At 39.9% G+C, this 20,932-nt stretch overlaps 4 protein-coding genes across 9 annotated transcripts in view; all 4 read right to left on the bottom strand.

Annotated features, from left to right (window-relative positions):
* Nucleotides 1-13,984, bottom strand: part of LOC140367887 (uncharacterized) — a 59,962-nt gene extending 45,978 nt beyond the window's left edge. The window contains exon 1 of the mRNA XM_072454654.1: nt 13,968-13,984. The gene's annotated coding sequence lies outside the window, so the exon portion shown is untranslated. The remainder of the gene's footprint in view (nt 1-13,967) is intronic.
* Nucleotides 40-9,863, bottom strand: ark2ca (arkadia (RNF111) C-terminal like ring finger ubiquitin ligase 2Ca). The gene is made up of 8 exons (XM_072454648.1): nt 9,643-9,863; nt 5,533-5,848; nt 4,882-5,007; nt 4,683-4,812; nt 3,520-3,624; nt 3,349-3,444; nt 3,152-3,249; nt 40-2,883 (listed from the first exon to the last, which is right to left on the bottom strand). Exons 1-8 carry the CDS (start codon nt 9,701-9,703, stop codon nt 2,766-2,768), a joined length of 1,050 nt encoding a protein of 349 aa, XP_072310749.1. The 5' UTR covers nt 9,704-9,863; the 3' UTR covers nt 40-2,765.
* ark2n (arkadia (rnf111) N-terminal like PKA signaling regulator 2n) lies at nt 11,554-18,116 on the bottom strand. Of its 4 annotated transcripts, none has more exons than XM_072454649.1 (5): nt 17,841-18,116; nt 16,524-17,404; nt 13,430-13,600; nt 13,113-13,224; nt 11,554-13,040 (listed from the first exon to the last, which is right to left on the bottom strand). In XM_072454649.1, the coding sequence occupies exons 2-5, from the start codon at nt 17,338-17,340 to the stop codon at nt 12,857-12,859; spliced, it is 1,284 nt and encodes a 427-aa protein (XP_072310750.1). In that variant the 5' UTR covers nt 17,341-17,404; nt 17,841-18,116; the 3' UTR covers nt 11,554-12,856. The 4 variants fall into 4 exon arrangements, with proteins under 4 accessions (XP_072310750.1, XP_072310751.1, XP_072310753.1 ...); XM_072454650.1 differs by having other exon boundaries at nt 16,524-17,399; nt 17,841-18,082; XM_072454652.1 differs by lacking the exon at nt 13,430-13,600.
* A 435-nt stretch (nt 18,117-18,551) lies between these two features.
* Nucleotides 18,552-20,735, bottom strand: hwa (huluwa). Of its 3 annotated transcripts, none has more exons than XM_072453751.1 (3): nt 20,045-20,735; nt 19,160-19,355; nt 18,552-19,065 (listed from the first exon to the last, which is right to left on the bottom strand). In XM_072453751.1, exons 1-3 carry the CDS (start codon nt 20,615-20,617, stop codon nt 18,899-18,901), a joined length of 936 nt encoding a protein of 311 aa, XP_072309852.1. In that variant the 5' UTR covers nt 20,618-20,735; the 3' UTR covers nt 18,552-18,898. The 3 variants fall into 3 exon arrangements, with proteins under 3 accessions (XP_072309852.1, XP_072309853.1, XP_072309851.1); XM_072453752.1 differs by having other exon boundaries at nt 19,172-19,358; XM_072453750.1 differs by having other exon boundaries at nt 19,160-19,358.
* Between the last annotated feature and the right edge of the window lie 197 nt (nt 20,736-20,932).

Genomic DNA, 20,932 nt, shown 5'->3' on the forward strand with positions numbered 1-20,932 from the left:
GGTAATCAGAATAGTTACTTTGTATTTACCATGAAAACACCTATTTCATTCAGTTTATTAGAAAATGAGCATATACAAAATGATATTATACAAGCTATGAAGCATAAAATTGAAACAAAACATTTTGCAAATGGCAAAGTAAAGTTGGAAATTATCATTATTAGTAATAATAAATAAAGTACAAAAAAATACCACCAATATGTAAAACTAATATTTACCCACAATATGCCCATACATTTCATCATACATACTACATACTATTAATGCTATATTGCTTTAATATAAATGATAAATAGTTCTGTTTTCAGATAAACATCCTATATTGAAAAATGCTGCTCAATCAAAGCTTAACATCAGATTTTCACAAGGATGATGGCAGCCCTTTCACTGGCCCTTTTTGGGGGAGGGGATATTTTTCTATGGTTTTAGACTTTAATATTTAAGCAACAATAATCATATTTACATGTGTTTATTAGCTTGCCATATTCTATTAAACCAAAGACACCGTAATGTACTCCTGAGACATGCATTTTTCAAAAAGTTGTGCTTTGAAATCCTTACCTTCCTCGCATGGAAAAGAATGATGGGTTTTCGCCAAACAAGTGAACAGATAAACAAAAAATAAGGATAGCAGAGTGTGTCGTGTTGAGAATTTCCAATGGCTTTTGTTTTGGGGACCTGTAAAATGTAGTAGCACCTTCTTCACCCTTTCATTTAATCACGCAACTAATAAGGCAATGGTGGCTTCATGGGTTGATTGTATTAATGTTATAACACTTAAAGCGAGGCACTTGTTAAACTTAAGTTACTAAACAGCAAAGAAAGACTATATATTGTATGATTATTGTTGAAACCTAGTGCATTTTAACAAAACAGAGCATACAAAAACACACAAAGGTTGAATGTTGGCCAGTGAGAGGGTTTCCATATTTTAACAGTTAGTGCAAAAAATAAGAATTATAAATTAAAACTAGTTCACTTCATTGCAGTTTGTCCACTACATCACAGCATGGGTCATTAGAGCAAATGCATTGAATGGAATGTAACGTACATCCACAGCACCGCGTGAGTGAGAGACAGGGATTGGCTCAGTAGCTCAGGCATGGACAGTAAACAACACACAGCCAGCTGGAAGGGCTCAAACATCATGGTTGTTCTTGAGCTTTTGTGTTTCAAAACGTACCACTGCATGCAAAACATTCCCATTTAAAACTATGCAACAATGAGGTAATCGTTTTTTTCATCGCGTTTAAGTTATCTGTAAATAAATAAGATGAATCAGTTGCTCCAAAACTAAAATTCAATACATAAACACAATATCTACAGTTAAGTTATGATTGTTAAATATTTAAGGCATCTCAACTGACAACACCCTGTGTAAACTATAACACTTTATTACTGGCGACTCCACTGCCTGTGGAGGCAGAGTCAACACTGGCAGTGCACAAGACAGAGGAATAACTTATTAATAAATACTTAGCAGCGGTTAATTTTCATGGTGAGGGTCCGACTATCATACTTCAGCAGAGATCCAGCAGAGATGAGAAACGATGCGCTGGCACAATAAGGGAGTGAAAGACTGTCATCATCCCTGTTTAAATTGCTTGTGTGTGTCTTGTTGATGTATTGCCTCACGCCTGTGTGCACTGTGAGAGGGAGACTGCCTCCATTGCAACACACTCTACAAGCCCAAGCTAAACAGCATAGCAACCAGCATAGCAACCACAAGGGCAGGTCTGTCACACAAATACACAAAATCAACACACAAAGTGGCTCTTGAAATACTGCTTGAAACACTGAAAGAGTCAACGCCTAAATGTCAATCTATCCAAATTCAACATTGAGGAAAAAACTAACCCTTACCACTTGTGCTTGTTCAGTAGGAATTTAGATAAACGACATAAAAAAGAATATCCTCTTACTACCATCAAATCCGACCAGACAGTAAGGGAAAATGTCACAGACACATTTTTGTTCTGTAAGAGCTGTTTTGTTCTGTAAGATTAACTCATGCAAAGAAAGTCCACTGTATCGGTTAGATTAAAAAGATGCAATATTAACAGCCTCCACCATCACCATATAAGAAGCATTACATTTATAACTGCTGCTTGTGGCAGAAAAAGATCCAGGTGCAAGGGCAGCTCTCATTCGGCCCCAAATGCTTAGACTTTTTATGCAAAGTTTCCAAACTGCATGAGACAGTTTAAACTAAAATGGGTCCCGTCCCATTGCACCAGACATTACTTATTGATTACAGCTATTCTACCACGACCACTAAATGTTAATTAGGTAAACAGCATCAGAACATATGAGCTTATAAACTTTCCTGTGTGCCAGATTATTCACATGAAAAGTATTTCTAGAAATGCAAATATATAGAGACATATTCAGAAGAGAGAACTCCTCAGTTTAGTGTGGGGTTACGTACTAACCACTCACAGGAGACAAAGTCATGGCTTTAAAGACATGCTACACAGCCCAGGGCTATCTAAGGAACAATACCACAACAGGAACAACACCCCACTTTTGACCAGCAAGCTAATAGTAAGCCCTGTGAACATGGGTATGTGTTTGCATCTTTTGCTTCCAAGGAGATGCTTATAGAGGAGAGAGTACGCAGGGTCCTCTCATGCAGTGTCAGTATGTTGGCTCAGTTTAACGTTAGGAGGGTAATGATGTCACAGTCTGGAGACATTTGGCAAAGCACCCACATGGGGGCGGAAGAAAGTGAGAAGCACACAAGGTGATCGAACTGTGGATGTCTATCAGCTGTCAGCATTCAGCTGTGTTTCGATGTCAACTCGACAGATGGGACACTTCCTGCTTGTGGCCAACCACTGATCCACACAGCCTTGGTGGAAGAGGTGCATACATGGCAATCTCCTAATGCAGGACACAGGAAAGCAGAAAGGGAATACTAATGTTAAGTGACGAACAGCAATGTATCGAGTACGTTCACACTTGCAAATTCACCACATCAAAACAAAAGATTAAACCCAAAATTAAACCTGGACTAGATCAAGATTAAACAAGGACTAGAACAGGACAAAACTAAGGCTCTATTTTGGAACAAATAATGACAAGTGTGAACACACCCTAAAAATCAAACATAATATCTTTATCTATAAACTAAGTTGTTTGTATTTCTCACCTAACGTCCTCTTCGTCTTCAAGCATAGACAAACAGATTGTGCATTTCTCATCCACATCGGATTCCTCCTCGTCAATCCTCAGCTGCATGGGTTTCCTCTGTAAGTATGAGAAATAAACAATAAAATCAGACAATCCTTTGGTCTAATTACAGAGTATACAAAACACATCCTCAGTGTGGGTTAGGATTAGCATTACCTTTTTGTACTTGTGAGGAATGGTAAACCTCTCAATAGTTGTCTGGATAGCTCCTCTGCTGACACTCCCCAGTCTGTCCTCCAGCTGCAACAACTCCTGACGTACAAGTGTGTGTAGGCATACATTGAAAAGGTAAACGTAGAAGATTAGAAGCTTCCGAATGACACTTACCTCATAACTTTCCCGCACCGCATTGACATGCCTCGAAGGATTAAGACTTTGCAGTGCTAATAGGTGCAGCTGGGGATATGGGTAGTTTCTAATTTCATGTACAACCTAAACAGAAAAAGGCATATTTATATTCAAACATTTTAGCAAACTTCTTAAAAGGACAGTAGCATCAAGTCAGTGAATCGGTATTGGCAAACATCCATCCTCCGCTGACCTAAATCCAATTCTTGCCATGTGGGGAGGAGCTCAGTGACGCTCTTGATCACTCCCCAAACACTGGCCGTGTTCTCTACAGAAGCATGTTCCATTGCTATGATTCAATTTCAACATTACGGTTTGATTATGAAGTCAGTGGCTGATATTCATTCCCAATTCACGCACTTCATAGTAACTAGTCACTTGTCACAACACTAAAATTAAGGAAAAACCGATACTCGATTTTGATACCACAGTAATATTTTTTTTTAAATACTCTTTAGATAATTTAATGTCAATTTCAACAAGAGAAATCTACTTTCTTTAATATGATGTGGTCGGCTCAAGACCATTGTTGGACTAGTTGGATGATTGATGTGTCTCCATCATGTAATGTAAACTGTAAATATTGTTTACTGTATGATTGACTGTAATTGTCTTATTGCAATTTATTAGTTGTTATTTTTATTATTTCTTTTGAGAGCAACATTAACATCTGTCAGGGACTATATAAAATAATATTAATTCTGGCATATTTACGGAAATATTTATTCACATGCACATGCATTCATTGATACTAAAATGAATATCTAGTTTCGATACTAGTTTTAGTATTTATTAGTAACTGGGTTTTGACACTTGACGGCAGTAATAGGATACAGCAGTATGATTTCCCCCTCCTCTCTTTCAATTAGAGGCAAAATATACTTAATTTGATCATATTGCGATGTTTTTATGTGCAAAATTTGAAAATCAAGTATATTGTTTATGATTAAAAATGAAAGCGTTATGTTGTAAACTTTCAAATAAGGGTATGTCGTGGTATTTCTGCATGTTTAACATTACTTTTAATAAGAACAAACCACATTTCAGTTGGATTGACATAATACTGTGCAAATATCATTATGCGAACACTCCTATACTATTCAAACACACATGAAATAAAAAACAGTCTAGAGGTAACACACCACTTGTGCAGATGACGTGTTTCTAGGGTAGTGGTGCAGTCGTGGGGAGGCCAGGTAATGCTGATAGTGCTGTGGCATCTGCTGCAGCGGGTACTGATGGTGAGCGGCACCGGCGTCCACACTCAGGTCCCTGAAAATAACACACACTTCAAGCATATTTCCAAATGAACTGGTGCGATGTGATGAAGGGACTAGTCACCAGTCAGTGCCCTCTGCCAGATAGCGCTGCTGCTGTGGGACCGTCTGGGACACGTGGAGAGGTGAGGAATACTCGTAGCCCGCACGCAGTCGCTGAGGATTCATAGAAATGTGTTCCTGATTTCGTCTGTGAAATCAAATGTGCAGACCAGTTTAAAACCGTGACAGAGGACGGTCCAGAATACTTACTGGCTCTATTCATATGAAACAAAGACTGTCACAAAATCAGTTTGTCAGGACAAGATACTTTAAATGAGTATCTTGTAATAATAAAAATACCTACAATAACATAAAAAGTGGAGGCATTAATCACAAAGCCTGGTGATTCTGTAAATATGGCACATTTCTGAGCCGGATTGTATCGTATAATTTTACATTTGAAAAAAGTTAGTCTCGACTCCTTATAACATTCCAGAATCTATTGTTCTCGTGCCTCTGGACGTTTTAATTTTAATTAAGATTAAATCATTATTGTCATCATATTGTGAATACAAGAGAATGAAAAAATATTTATTATCCTTAATTTTCTTCTTATACCTTTTAAAATTTCACTGCGGTCTTTCTGCTTCCGGTGGTACGCACAGCCCTCTGCAGTTTTTGTGTCTGATATTTTCTTGGTGTAAAACGTGCCACTGCCCTACTAAACACTCACCTGTGGGAGTGTGGGAGGATCCTTCTGTGTTGAGCCTCCAGAAGCTGCTGTTGGATGAGGTATTGCTGGTGTAAAGCCTGAGGTAGAAAGGGGCCCCCAGGCACATCCTGGAACTGAGGCGCCGCTGGGAGGGCAGTGAGGGGCGGATGGTGGGCCGGGGGCAGGTGTGAGGCCAGGCTTGTCTGAGGAGCCTGATTAGCATGTCCTAGAGGAAAGTCAGCTGATAGTGGTGCTGATAGTGGTGCCTGCGTAGCACCCAGGTGAAAATGTCGGCAGGAGGTGGCATGGCTGTGTTGATGCCTGGTAAAGTGTGCTCCTATTGAAAATAAATGCAACTTATCACAATTGAGCTATAGTACCGGTAATTGTTGAGAGATTGCGCTTCATTTAAGAATGGGAAAGACAAAGATAACTCTGTTGATGAGACAAATACATTTACACATTTTGAACAAAATTCTCCATTGTGACAGTGAAAATATGGTAAACCCTGTCCTGTAGTCTATGCAGTGACTAATGCAGAAAAATAAGATTTACAGTAAGACGGTAGGACCATTTTACTTTGTATTTGATAATCCTTTTCTTACCAACTGGAAAGGTTGTACAGAACTAATACCATTACTCAAGTAGCAAGCTGCTTTTATGATTATAGACTAGGCATGATTTAACGATTATTCATGATTGTCTTAGACTGTGACCAAACAACAGTGAAATCTTTAATTGTATTTTATTCCCATTGTCTTAACATGTTACTATTCCTCAAGTTTCTGACTGACTTTACTGAGATTGAACTTCTGAAAGACAAAATAAAGTGTCAGAATATGACAGAAACAACTAGATAAAATAAGTTATTTACATTAGGTCTATTTTTCAGACTATAGATTTAATTAAAAAATACTTAATTTTGCTTCTAAAATTGTCAAAACAATTATTTTTTGGTTACATTGATTATATTTTGACCTGAATAGTCGCAATTATCGAGTGACCTAATAATCTTGACATTCCTACTATAGATTAAGAGCATATGTGTGAAATTCTGAGTGGGTTGTTTCAGAAATAATGAGAAATTAGGAACATTGCCATAGCAATTAAAACTATTTAAAACAAAACAATATATATCTGGTGAATGGGATAGTCCTCAATATGTTGCATAGAACATGAGGCTCAAACCCATGAATACAAAATAATGGGACATCAGCTACACACTAAGCCACAAAGATACATTGAATTATCGTAACTTACTTCTGTCATTACAGATTTGTTGTGATGCTTTCTGCACACATTTCAGCCATGTGAGTTTCAGCTGGGTTTGATGGTGATGTTATCCAGCATGAGCTCACAGCACTCATCAGACAGACCCTCCCCCACGGCGGCTGCGTCTCTCTGACAGACGCTAAGACCCTCCCACCTACGACTGCAGTACTCTGACATTCAGCCTGTTCACCACCCCCCTCCCTATGACTGCAGCAGCCTCACAAGCACATCTCTTTCACTCATAATCCTGCCTGTTGTGCTTAGCCCGCTGGTCTTCACTGGGACGTACGAGTTTGCATGTTTTAGTGCAGCCAAACAAACCCGTGACTGCACTATTTCACTGTGGTGGTGGTGGTGGTGCGTGCATAAAGCAACCCCCGCTAAGATGCTGCATTGATTTGTCTGATGATGACGTGCATGTCTGTTCACTGTTCAACAACAAGCGGTCAAATGAGGACAGAAATTGAGTGGCATTGCGTGAAAGCGAGTAATAGGTAGAGCTGAACGTAAAAAGTAACAGAAATGCATCAGCTTCACACAGAGCAGAGGAAACGTGAGACGTCTCATGTCTGCAAATAAATAACCTCAACTATTTAAGAGGACAGCTGCAGGACTCAAGTGGAACAACTATAACAAGACTAAAGCTATTAAATTGAGATTTGAGTAGTCTTGCAATAAAATGTATGCCTCCAAGACTCAATTTGATTCTTGATATAATATTGTAGGGAAATAAAACATGCAATTTCGGTGCCTGTGGTATATTCTAGGTGTTCTTTTATACTGTAATTTTTCCATGTTTTTGTACCCAAAATGTTATATGAACAACACCAATGACCAAAACAAACTCAATTGTAACAACCAGTAGGATGCAAAATATTACCTTGTGGTTTATAAGGAAATTGAAGCTCTAAAATGAAATATCCGCATGTTGTAGTGTTCTATCAAATGCAAATGTTTAAATGGATATGCAGTTTGTCCCACCCCAAAGAAAATGAGCAGCAATTTGTGGAAAGTGTTGTAAGGAATGAGAGCACATGTAGTGAGGGCCTGTCTCAGTGACAGCACATACTGGAGGAAGAGGGAAGCACGCATGGAAATCAGCAAAAAGCACACTGAAGGTTAGGAAGAAAACTACAGTCTTTATTGGAAAATATTAGTATGTGTGGCACTGTGTGATAATAGTAATAAGAGAGTAGTACGGCCTATACAACCATAAGAATACCATGCAAATAAAGGTCATAAGGGCAAGGCCTGACCATGCTTTCTGTAGATTTTAACAGAACAGAAGCAGCATCCAATGGGTATAGATGTGTATGCTTACAGCACATTTCAGTACAGCAAGGACATCTCTACACAAAATTACATTGGAATCTGCTTTTCAATGTTGAAATAATAAACAAAGTAAATGACCATGCATTAGGTTCTAATACAAGAATATAGGGTAGAAAACCACAACCAAAGAAAAAACACATTTGAATCTAAAAGGAGTTCTACAGCAGTGCAGGATACACATCCCTGTAAAATGGATAGCATTCTGGAGTCAGAGATTGTAAAATATTTGTGATGTTTGTGGGGGTTTTGTCAAGAGGGTTGCCAAATATCACACCAATTTCAGTAGCAGGAAATAATTGTGCTATTGAAAATGATATGATGGTGGACAAATTTGGGACGTCACAGTGTCGTTTACTCTGGGGATGAAGATTCAGGCCATTTACTGTCAGTAGTCAAAATGTATCCACTTTACAGAAATTTACAGCAGAATGTAGTCTATCCACACTGAATGGGAAAATCACAATGACAGACTGTATTAAAATCTATGGGTTATTCACTAAAGAGCAACATGACAGCATAAAAGACAGTGTTTTCTACAGAGAAGGTGTTATTCTTTAGTCTGTTACACAGAAGGATACGGTATGAGTGGGAACTCAGTTTAAAATGCCAATGTCGTCTCCAGATGGAAGGAGGAAATGAGGAAGAAGGGATTCACAATACAGCTAGATGCAGAAACAGGCAGAGGCTACGGCAGACAGCAGCAGATGATCGTTAGCTACACAATGGAGGGGGACAAAGGTCTGAGAATGCGGAATGTAGAGCCAGCCCCGATACTATGGAACAGGAAAAAGAACAGAAATAAAAGCACAATGAAATCATTGGTGCTACTGTACTTAAGCAGTGTACTAGCCTCCTATTATTACGTAATAAGTCCTGACCAATGGATGATGGCAATAGGATTTTGACATTGAGGTTTTCAGGAGCCTGAAAATTGTCCATATTTGTCTTTTTCTTATCTAACCAATTCGATCCTGCCTCCAAATAAGGGTTAATAATATTGCAGCAACTCGTGCCGGTAATGTCGAGTTAGAAAAATGCAATCATTGGCTACAAAAGAAAAGCAGCCCAGCCAAATTAAATGTCAAAGCCAGGCCGATAGAGGTGGTGTTATTAAGCCTAGCAGGTTAACCACTTCATAGCTATGGCACACGTGTAGGACGAAAGACAAACACACGATTATCCGTGTCCTTGGTGTCGGGTTTAATTGAGATAACAGCGGCTCTCTGCGTGTTTACACCGGAGAGCCAAACGGGACCGCACTTAACCCAGACGCGCTGCCATTTAAACATCTGACGCCGTCGTTTAAATCTTTACAAAGAAGGACACAACAAAAGACTGCGTCGGCTGCGTTGTTTTTGCGCGTTTTTTTTGTGACGGTAGTGGTTAGAGACGCGAGCGTGATGTGGTGTGCGCTGCGGTCGCGTTCGCCGTGTGCGCCTCGACTACAATGGCAGGTGTCTGACGCTAAAACGCGCTACAAGAGAAACACGGGGATAGTCAGAGTTGAGGGAGAAATAAGGGGCATACCTCTGTTTCTAACTGAGCCGAAGACGGGCAGGACAAGATATCCGACATGCACCAACACCATCCTGGGTCCTTTCTTTGTTGTAGGGGTAAACGCCGAGCAGATGGTCCATGGAAATGATCCGCTTCACACCATGGTAAGTCCGACAGAGACGGTCCTGATCTGGAGCCACAACCACCAATCACTGTGTCCGTGCACACAGGACCCGGATACTGTGCACCAGCCCCACCAATCAGACCAGGGCAGAGGCGGCCCGGAGGCGGGCCAGCGACCGCAAGGACGTCCCACTGAGCCATGGGGCAAGTGGGCTAGATAATAATACACTGTGGCTCAGCAATACTACACACAATTAACAATTCAAGACACTTACTAACTCAAATGTTGATGTCAACCTGAATTAAATGTGTTACTTACTTGTTTAATTTCTAATACACAAAGGTGACCTATTCTGTTGTATTTCCACATTGTCCTCTCAAGGTTGGACACTGATAGTTGTGTTTAACTTTCAGCACATATTTGGGGAGCTGAAACAAATGGGTTTGAGACATAGTTGACTATAAAAGTCCATATGCCATGTTTTCACCCACAACAATTACAACTTCACTAAGACCTTCTACAAGGACCAGGTACAGCTTTAAAAAGGCTTTAGGCCCATTTGTAAAACTAGGTTAGGGTAGGGCTGTTTGAAGGAAAGTCACCACTGTGAATCCCTGCAACAATGTTCTTTCTGTGATCTATGATCTTCAATCAATAATGACAGTATTTTTCAAAATAGCTCAAGGCTTTACACTTTTAGATGTGTGGACATGGAGCAGACAGCTCTTCGTCGCTGAGCCATCACATTCACTGCCCTGTAAAAATTAGCATACAGCTGACAGAGCCTGCTCCAGGGTGAAAAGAGGTGGCAAAGGGCCCCTGCAGACTGCTTCACTCTATGGCCCCATTCACAAGGCTCCATATGTCCTTTTAGCAGCAGGTGTCAGGGTCTGACCTCTGACCCCACATGCCACCTCAGGGGTAAGCGTATAAATCCATAATGCTGTTTGTCTAGACCACTTGGCTTTTTGGAGCAGAAAACATGATCAAGTATCTATTTGTTGAATTTGGAGGACAGACAGATATATAAAGTTACATAGATATACTAATAGGCACGACACCCACAAAAGCAAACAAAATAGTAAAATACAATATTCATTTATTTTAAAACATTTTTTTTTATCTACCACAACTTTTCAAAGAGGTCAAAAGGCTGACTGATGCAACAAAACTCATTTTGTGTTTGGGTTGAAATACTGGGAAAAAATAAGAACAGTGGAGGAGCAAGACAAACTACACATATAATGAGATGCAAATTGTAATTGCAAATCCTGTGTAATGTAATTGGTGTATGCTTTCATAAAAAACAACTACAACATATACAAAAATGATGTTTAACTATAAATCAGAAATGTGGTGAAATAAAACAATTGTCTGGTCAGTGGTACACCAACTGTCCACACAATTACTTGAATACATCTCTCTTAAAACGTATTACATGATTTAGCAAATTACCGGTATTACTGAGACAGGGAGACAAAATAAACTAGCTCTCACCTCACAAGTAGGTTTTGGGATTGATTCCCAGACCATGTGTGGGGTTTGCATGCGTTCTGTGTTTGGGTCCATTCTGCGGCCAAGACTTTCCTGACAGATTATGAATCTCACTGGGACCTTTCTGGTTAAGTTAAAGTTAAATTAAATAAAAAATAAATAAAACATTCGGTTTTGGTTAAACCTGTTTCTGTGACCAGCAGAAATGTATTTCCGAGCATGATTTTTAATAGGTTAAATTATGTTTTAAAGTTAATGTCAAAACAGTGTTTGTGCGTTCCAAAAGTGTTCTATGATTATCAATCTGTATCAATGTCTTTTACGCCCCTCAGTTGGTTTTCTCCATCTATACAAGTTTTTGAGATAGCAATTTTGAAAAAATAACATATTTGTTCTAGATACTTGTACAAAAAGTAAAAAGTGCACATTGTCAAGGCATTCAGGTCCATCTTCCTTTATAGAATTTAAGGAAGATATGTTTTATGAAGGGTGCCCGGAGATTAAAGGGGCTTGCATCCACCAACAAGAAGCATGCAAATCCTAAGTGCAACTAGTTTGTACAGTGGAAACATACAATCACAGCACACGGCAAGGGCTAAAGAAGTATGATACTTCAACAGTAAAGGAACACGTTTTATGATATACTGTTTGGTCTAAAAGTCACCACCTGGATTTTAACTAAACACATATGCAAGTCCCTCATTAGATAAACACAGCATGTTCAGCAACAATATGTACCCAGAGAAAGAAGACATCATCCCTTTCACAAATACAGTGAAACACTAGGTTATTGCATTCATTGCCTTTTCTTCCCTTATGGCACATTAGTGAAGTGCATCAGTTCATCAATGTTTATCAATATCAGGCTGAAGGTGGTCCAACAAAATACTGGTGTGCTACTTTTTGCCAGGCAGTATTCTCAGTGGTATAAAGGTCTGGATCCCTGTTTGGCCAAAGCAGTGGGAGTCTCAATCTCCCAGAATCACTCACATTGAACATTTTGAGATCAATATTGTCATTTATATCAGAGAAATTAAACCGGTTTGAGAAATTCATAATTCAGATATAATTTTCTGGGCTCTTTCTTTAGGTCCGATGACGCTACTCAACATGCAGTCTATGTATATCCGATTCCCTTTGCTCAAATGAATCCAGGTTGTAACCTTTTGGTCAGACAGCGTATGTGGGTGTTGCTTTCAAGGAAATAATTACTTATCTTCTAACCAAAACAAACCATGTTAACAGTACTGAAAACCCAGTGGTAAGACTATAATAAAACTATTAGTAGACTTAGAAAGGCATGTCATCATTCTATTCAAAGCTGCCATTATCTCAACTAAAATATGTGTAATATATCTTTCCGCTTGTATTCAAATTAAGATATTGCTCTTTAATTATATTTTAAGCTGCACTTCAGTGTAGTTGTATTAACTAAGTTCAAAGTTAGCAGCTCAAGATGAAAACTTGGATCAGTAGAATGGCTTTAATACATGCTTGTTCAACAGTGGACAGGAGCAGACAGACTCCAGAGTTTGCAGCCAAAGCTGAGCACGAATCCCAAGTGTAACAGGTAAGTGAGGCAAAGATAAAAAACGGAATTGAAAAGTAAATGTCTTTAGCATAGGCTTAAAGCAGGTACTTGTGTCCGTTATCTTCGTCTAGGGTGAGATCTACTACTTCCGGAGGGGAAACCCAGTTTTGCTGTGGAGAAGTCCAAAGCTGTGGCTGATTTGTGCTGTTAATCTGATTTACTGGATTTTCTTTCCATGAGGACAAACTTTTTATCACCCCTCCATATGGATGAACACTCCTGGGTTTAAACACAAATAATTAGTAAACCCCCCAAAACAAAGAAAAACATTCAATTCAACATTATTTTTACCGTGCTTTTTCTTGCACATCGACAATTTCCACCTCACTGTCAGAAGAGGCGATACTAATCTGGCCCTTGTGTTGAGCACTTTCCTTGTGCAAAAGTTGTGCGTCTGGATGGCCTGAAACACAAAAAAAGACTTTAAGCAGAGCCATAGATGTGAGGAACTTTTCGGGCCTCCAAGACCATAGCAAACGAAGGTACCCTGCTGTGATCAAGGTCTTTGACGCCTATTTAACAGTTTATTCATGCCAATCTTGATTTCAAAAGCCCTGTTTTCCCTGAGAATAGAAAATATATTTATAGATACCAGATTTGTAACTGACCTGAGAGTGAGCTCAGAGCTCTTATACACCCAGAGTGCACTGCCATAACTTGGCCTCTGTGTGTTTTTAGCTCATGTCTTATCACGCTGGGCCGGGCAGCCTCCACACTCATACTCTCCTGGTTAGAATCAGTGCCTGAAATATCATAGTGACCAACTACTGGTGGCCCGTCTGCAGAAAACAAACACAAACACTTAATTATTCAAATTAAGTCGGGATTAACTGAAAAGTGTACGTTCTCCGTCACCATGTAATATGGCTTTATGATTATACAAGACCACTAAGAAGATAGTGTATTGTGCATGTGCAAGTTATCTATTACACCACAGGAATTGACAGGTGTCTTTGCTACTAGGGATTTATTCTTTAGCCAGGCATACTGTAACAGAATAGGACAGAAAGCAAATACTATTATGGATCAATCCTCCTGATCTCCTTTCTCTTATTTCAGATTTATTTTTGCCCCTCTGAAGGGAAACTTTGGGGCATATGAACCTTCTCTTCAAAGCATCAAAAAGGCCAATACAAGACCAAACTAACAAAAACTCAATATATGACACACACGCCTTTCTTTTCTGCATGATCAAAATTACCCTGTCCAGGACACATGCAGAACTTTATTTGTCTTGCACACACTTTACACAAACAAACTAGTAAGACACACTGTCCCTGAGAGGACAGTGGCTTTCAGACACACACTCTTATTGTCACTATTGAAGTGGAGTGTGGAAAAGTGGAAGAGAGTCAAGAAAACATTTTGACCACATGATCCAAACCAGAGAAAGGACACTTCTTTGGCCAGTCACAAACAGTAGAAGAGTAAATGCTCTGTTCCATAGGTTTAACATGGCTAAACATATTAAATTTAAATTATGTACAGAGACTGGCTGTCAAGAACAAAACATAACAAAATAAGTGTTAAAAAATCTTGAGGGCATGCAACTAATTCCCAAAATATTAACATATAACTTCAACGCTTCATAATGCTAATAGATTCTAAACTACATAAAATAAAAACATCCATGTTCTTTTATACTTAAAAAAGTAACAACTGTGTCTGAATTCAAATATTTAGTAAACATTACACATAGAAAATAGCCTAAGAAACTAAAGTAGTATTTGTAGGTAGACTTTTGTATCAGTAAAGCTATGCCACCAAAAATGTTGCCAGTTCAAACACAACTCAGAACATATTTTTGATGGGGACCAAATTAATGGTGTTTTCATTCATTCAAATCACACAGACAGGATACAAGACGAGAAACCATACCGAACAAACACTAACATATGGCATGAAATAGAAACAGTAATAGTATTACTCCCAACTCCAACACTGTGACGAGTCAGAAATCAAACGGGTGAGTCGAATTCCTCAAGTAAAACAAAATCTACTCTCACAGTGATTCAGTGCCTACACACAGCGGGTCAGACCAGTCCACAAAAAGCATCAAAGAACCATCTCAGGCCCGGCTGTCGTTAACATGCATTTATTTTGTCTCCTCACACAATACTGGCTCTCCTGCTCGTGTCTGAGCAGTGAAGACAAGTAGATTAAACATTCAAGAGCCCGGGGTCTGAAACGGCTAGATTTCCATTCGGCGTCACTACTTCATGCAAAATATTGTTGTTCATAGTGGTGGGAGTGAGGCCGTTATTCTCCCGGGCCAACATGTAAGCAGCCATAGTCTCCGCAGACTCCGAGGATGGCAGAAATGAGCTGGGAGGAGAAGGGCGTGCATCTTGAGAGGGATTCTGTTGCCCCCCGTCACTTGAGCGCTTCGACGAATCATCCGAGTCGAGGTGGGCAAGCCTTTCCATCCAGACTTTGAAGCGCTCTTCAGTCTGGCGCTGCATCACAGCAAAGCGTGTCATGGCTTCTTCCAGAACGCTCCCAATGCCGTTTCTGTCCCACGAACTGCTGTCCAAAAGCCCATGAACCTGAGCACCAACTCTGGATCTCTCCGTCGCACGTCTGAAGCCAGCTTTAAAGACATTGAGGCCAAGCAGTAAGACTTTCATGCTATGGAAGTGGATTCTTCTATTACAGAGAAAATGAATCTGTTTCTGTTGACCCTTCCATGCTGATGGAATACAAAATGCAGTTGTTGTAGTACTCAAATGTGTGTTCAGGATGTAAAAATGGTTGAAAAATAATTGGATGCATCTGGAAGGAATAATGGCTCTGTGATATGCCGAGATTTGGGGTGGATTAATTTAACCTTTTAAATTGTGTCTGTTTGTTACACAATGTGCTTGAATAGAAGGTAACTCAAATCAAAACTTCAGTCACTATTGATTTTGAGTCGTTATTATTTTTGCGCAATGTAAACTGATAAGCACAACTAGTATTTGATAAAACGTGTTATACTAGTAGTCAACTCACCCACATGACTCACAAAGTCAAAGACAGTTTAGACAAAAAGATCGTTTGTGCTGTAGTTTTGTCGTTGTAGAAAAGATTGTCCAGAAACCATTAAAGCGTGCCTGTAAATATCTTTCTACCAAAAGTGATTCAATCAATAATTAACAAATAACTGAAAATCTAATCACATATTGCTGTTGCTTGTCGACTTCCATTTGAGGTCAACTTCTTTATAGTTTTGAGTTTTGAGTAGAACAATCTACATTTCATGCAAAGCTTTTGTCTTAAATCCTAAAACAGAAGACTGAAAAGACAAACACAAAAAGAAGAATGCGAGAATGACAAAAATATGAATATTAAAAGAGACCGACGTTCAAATAATAGCTTTTATGGTATAATATTGATTTTGGTGATCTGATTTACTTGTGAGTTAGGCTACATGATATGTAAATGGAACCTTATTAATAAAGTAGAACAACAGTGGTAAAGTAAAATTATTGTAATACTTCAAATCAACATATAAAGTAGGTTCAGGATACATAATGTAGTATGTTGTTTTTTTACTTAGCTGACAGTAATAATCCACATTTTACATCTCATAAATAGAATATTTTGTGTCATACCAAATTCCTACAAAACTATAATATAAACACTTTAAAAAAAGAAAAGGCATTTAAACTATAGTGGTGTTTGAATAGATGTGATTTTATGTTGTGTGTTGCTGAATGTTACCTGGAATATCTGTCCTGATTGTCTTGCTACCTCCAGAAGTGTCATCGTCCTCATCAGAGGAGCTGGTGCTGGAGTCACAGGTGACCTCACTGTCACTCGTGCTGCTGTCCTGCAGCAGGTTGTATTTCTTCCTCGCTGCCGCTTCTCGTTTTTGCCTCAGCAAACGGATTCTCTCCTTGTGTTTCTGGCTCCGGTGCCCTTTAACCTTTCCCACCTTGCCATTTGTTTGTTTTTCTTGTCCCGTGACTGCTTCTGCCGTAGTCTGACATCGATTTTTCTTTGCAGCCATTGCATTTGAAGTCATGTCGCTTTCTGAACGGGAGCGACGGGATTTTCTGCCTCCAGTTGTAGATGAAGTTGGCTGGTCAACTGTGTGCCCTGAATCAGGGGTAGCTTCCATGTTGTCGTCATTTTCACATTCTGGAGGGGCAGCCGCTTCTTCCCCTGATGAGAGAGTATCAGAGTCTGCAAGGTGACCACTAGAAGAGGGGGACAGCATACAAGGGTTTGAGGAGTCGCTCTCATAAACGGGGTTGGACGCAGCCTTGTTGTCACCGCTGGATGAGGCTTGATGAGAGCCTGCAGAGTCTCTCCTGAGCTCGTTCATCAGGCACGGCATGGACAAGAGACTCTGGTCGCTCTCTGTGTGCAAAAGACTGTCACCCTCTTTATCCCTTTGAGTTGATGTGACACTGGTAGAGGTCTCACTCTTTTGATGATCTTCCTGAAGTGATGCTGTGACTGCTTCATCAAGGCACTCAGTGGGACACTCGGCATCAACGAATTCTCCTGTATTTTCTGAATCGGCCATCTTCATATTAATTAAGCCCAGACCCCAAGGTCCAAATGATGTGGACCGTTGTGTCTGGACTGGAACTGACCTGATGTAGAAACAACAAAGGAATGATTAATACTTTGGAAATTATCTGAAAATACATTTCAAATATTATAACTGAAGTTGTAAGTGATAACTTTCAGCAAAACCAACCCAAACGACTATATCTGCTTTACACCTAAAATCAATGACTTTATCAGACGTTCAACTACACTACTATTTAGAATGCCGTCTCTTAAGTCCATATTATGATCTTCAGGTTCCATAGTGAGTTACATTTACGGACAGTGACGACGTCACGCACAGAAACACTTTGTTGAATAGTTTCCTGTCGTGATCGTGCCATAAATGGAGTCAGGCGTAGCTTAGAACGTTTAGTGGTTATAACTGAAGTAGAATGTCATCATCTTACTAGAGAGCTCCGATCACCTTCACGTTAACTTCTCCAGTGTGATCTGAAACACTGGGTTTACGTTACTCACCGCGGCGGCGGTGTAGTTTATTCCTCAGTCCAGACCGCTCGACATCTTACGTAAGTTGCCGTTTCTCTAGATCACGCCGCTGCAACACGGCGTCCGGATTAAGAGACACTACTTCTCTAGCGTTACAGAGTGGCTGTGTAAAGACTGACGTCAGAACACTGGTTCGGCGTCAATCCTTTAGTGCGATAGTGGCTGTTATTTTAAAATGTCTTCAACAGTCTGCACCAGCTCGTCGTCGTTACAAAGTGAACATGCGCCACTTCCGGTGCTCAGGCACCAGTAGAGCGCCCTCTACTGGAGGGCAGCCATCCCCTGTGTTTAGAAACCAATAACCCCAACTCTAAACTTGTTTGCCTCTTTAATGGTAGAAAGGTTACATTTATTTTCCTGTACATATTATGCCAAATATGATTGACGGGCCTGAGGTGTAAAAGTCAGATGAGGCCCAACGAAACTACACATTTTACTTTTATTTCAGATAGAAATGGCCTATAAAGGCTCTTTGCAGCCTTTCCCATTTTCCCACAGGATTAGTTTTTGTTTGGCATTGTTTTTGAACACATTATTTACTTCAAAAAATGGCAAGTTAAAGACAAGCAGGTAGTCCACAGCCTATACAGGTGTGAGAAATGGGAAACTTGAAAAAGAGCCACAAAAGATCACTGTGAATGATACACCAAGATTTGATGGCAGACTTTAAACTTAAAAATGATTTTATTATACTCATAACACATCCAGTAATACTTGATACTTGTAAAAAATAAATTTAAAAATGTTGTGCGTCAAAACAAGTTAAATTTCATGTGATGAAAGGCGTCATCGCCACAAAAAGTGATTCTTAATTTCTTAAAGTGCATTTTCAGTCAGTCAACAATTGTACAGGTGCATAATGAACTTAGAAAATGTATTGGGTTTGTGCATTGAACAAGAGTGAGCTCAAATTTGTGATAGTGCGCTTTAGAAATAAATGATAGAAGATGACATATACATTTATAAATAAAATACTTTACATAAATATTTAAAATCTTTAAAATAAAATCTTATAAAAGAGTGGTAAACTACACCCAATACTGTTTTGTGTGCATTACTGGTCTGTGATGTTTCTGTTTTGGGACATTGTTCTGTTTGACATAGCAGGGGTCATAATAGTCCCACTCCAAGGCAGAAGCAAGCATACCGTTGGACAAACCATCACTGTCTGCAGAGAGAATCCTCAAAGACACACCTGAAAATGAAGTCCAAACAAATTTGATTTGTAATAATGTTAACGACTAAGTTACACATCAAGACACATCAGCTTAAAGAAGATGTTAGAAAACCTGCACTGGCACCAAAGTCGCTGTCCAGTCCAGGGCCCACTGCAGATGTAAGGATACAGGAGACTTCTGAGAGTGAGTTCGAAAGTTCACACTCCATGTCCATTTTGTCAAATAGATGCGCTGCAGCAGCTGTGTTCAGGTCGGTCCTCATGTCATAGGGACTGCTACTACAAATGTGTCCCCCATTTTCTGCTTCCTGCTATGAACAAAACAAGTTGATACATCTTTGGGCAAGTTCAGGTGAGAGCCACTGCTAGGGCCGATTTATTGCAAATGATTGATACTCTCCATTTGTCAGTTTCTATATGAACTTAAAATGTGAAAGTGATGTAACTTTTTTTGACAGAGTTTTGAACCAAGTTTAGTGTTCTCGCCTCACAGTAAGAAGTCATGCATGGGTCAGACTTCAAGGCCTTCCAGTGTGAAGTTCGTATGTTTCACCTTCTGTTTCTCTCTGGGCTTAGGTCCTGACTAAGCCAAGCTCAAGATGTGGATCAGGCGCTGCACTGAGAGGACACATCTCTTTAAAAAGGGACAATATGCTATAACTTATAACTTAAATATACTACTATACATACTATTTAATTATGGCTGGTTGAGATGTCACAATATTAAATATAGTATTTTTTTCTAGCCAGCAGTGACATAAGGCTCTTCAGTTGCATTGGGCCTGTCAGCCACAAGGGGTCCCCCAAACATTAAACGTTAAAACATAACATGGCAGTTTTGCGGCTCTGTAGACACTCCCTAAATGTTTAACTATCGCATTTAATTTGATGCAAAATACACATATATTATATGTACACATACACGCATATGACATCTTTGATATATCGCGATCCAATCTATCTATATTTGAAAACTGCCGGCTTTTATGTCACTGACCATCGGGGAGTTTGGAGGCACAAGGTTCACTCTGGTTTCAGCCTCGGAGTCGCTGCTCTGCCGCGGCAGAAGAGGTGCACTTCTGCACCACTCGCTCTTGTTATAGACCCCGCAGGCCAGGTCCAGTCTCGGCGTAGCCACGGAGGAAGTGGCGCGGATGGTGCTGGGATGGTGGATGGTGCTGGGTGGCCGCAGAGACCCTGAGCCGGTTGCACCATCAGGCCTCAAGAGCCGTATCCTCTGGTCAAAGCCTGAAGCCCTAGAAGAGGTGACAGGGTGAGGCAGGACAGGCTCTGACAGGGACATGTAAGCTCTCCTTCCATCCAGCCGCGGAGGGAAGGCGTCTGACAACCGTCTGGTCCCGGGCAGATTAGAGTGCAGAAGCATTGCTTCCGTGTCTTCGCATCTGTTGGTCTTTTTTGACAAAAGTAACAACTTGTAGCCCAAAAATAGGCAGTTCAACAGCAATAAAATGACCACACATGGAATCAGCAACAAGACAACCACAGTCAAGTTTGAGACCGGGTAGCCCTCGGTCAGGTTTGATGGTGTGGTTTGATGCACTTGCGACATTTCATATGAGATGACATAAGTGGTAAATGTAGATAAACTGCTGATCTCACGTGGCTCTGTTTGTCTGCTTGTGGCTGTGCGCAGGTGGAGTGATGAGCCAATTAGCGTCCAACTTCTGCTTGATCCTTTTCCCTGAATGTGATGTCGTCACACATATACCATCCATATACTCCATATACTCTGAACTATTCCACTGTATGTATTCAGCAACATGACACATGGTTACTGTCCAGGTGTCTTATTAGACATCATGTATATATCTTTGTATACATACATTTGATATAATGGTTTACACAAATCATTTGGACTGATGAG

This window comes from Eucyclogobius newberryi, unplaced genomic scaffold, assembly GCF_026437365.1.
Source record: "Eucyclogobius newberryi isolate DKJ021-1_F unplaced genomic scaffold, fEucNew1.0.hap1 SCAF_2, whole genome shotgun sequence".
NCBI lineage: Eukaryota > Metazoa > Chordata > Actinopteri > Gobiiformes > Gobiidae > Eucyclogobius > Eucyclogobius newberryi.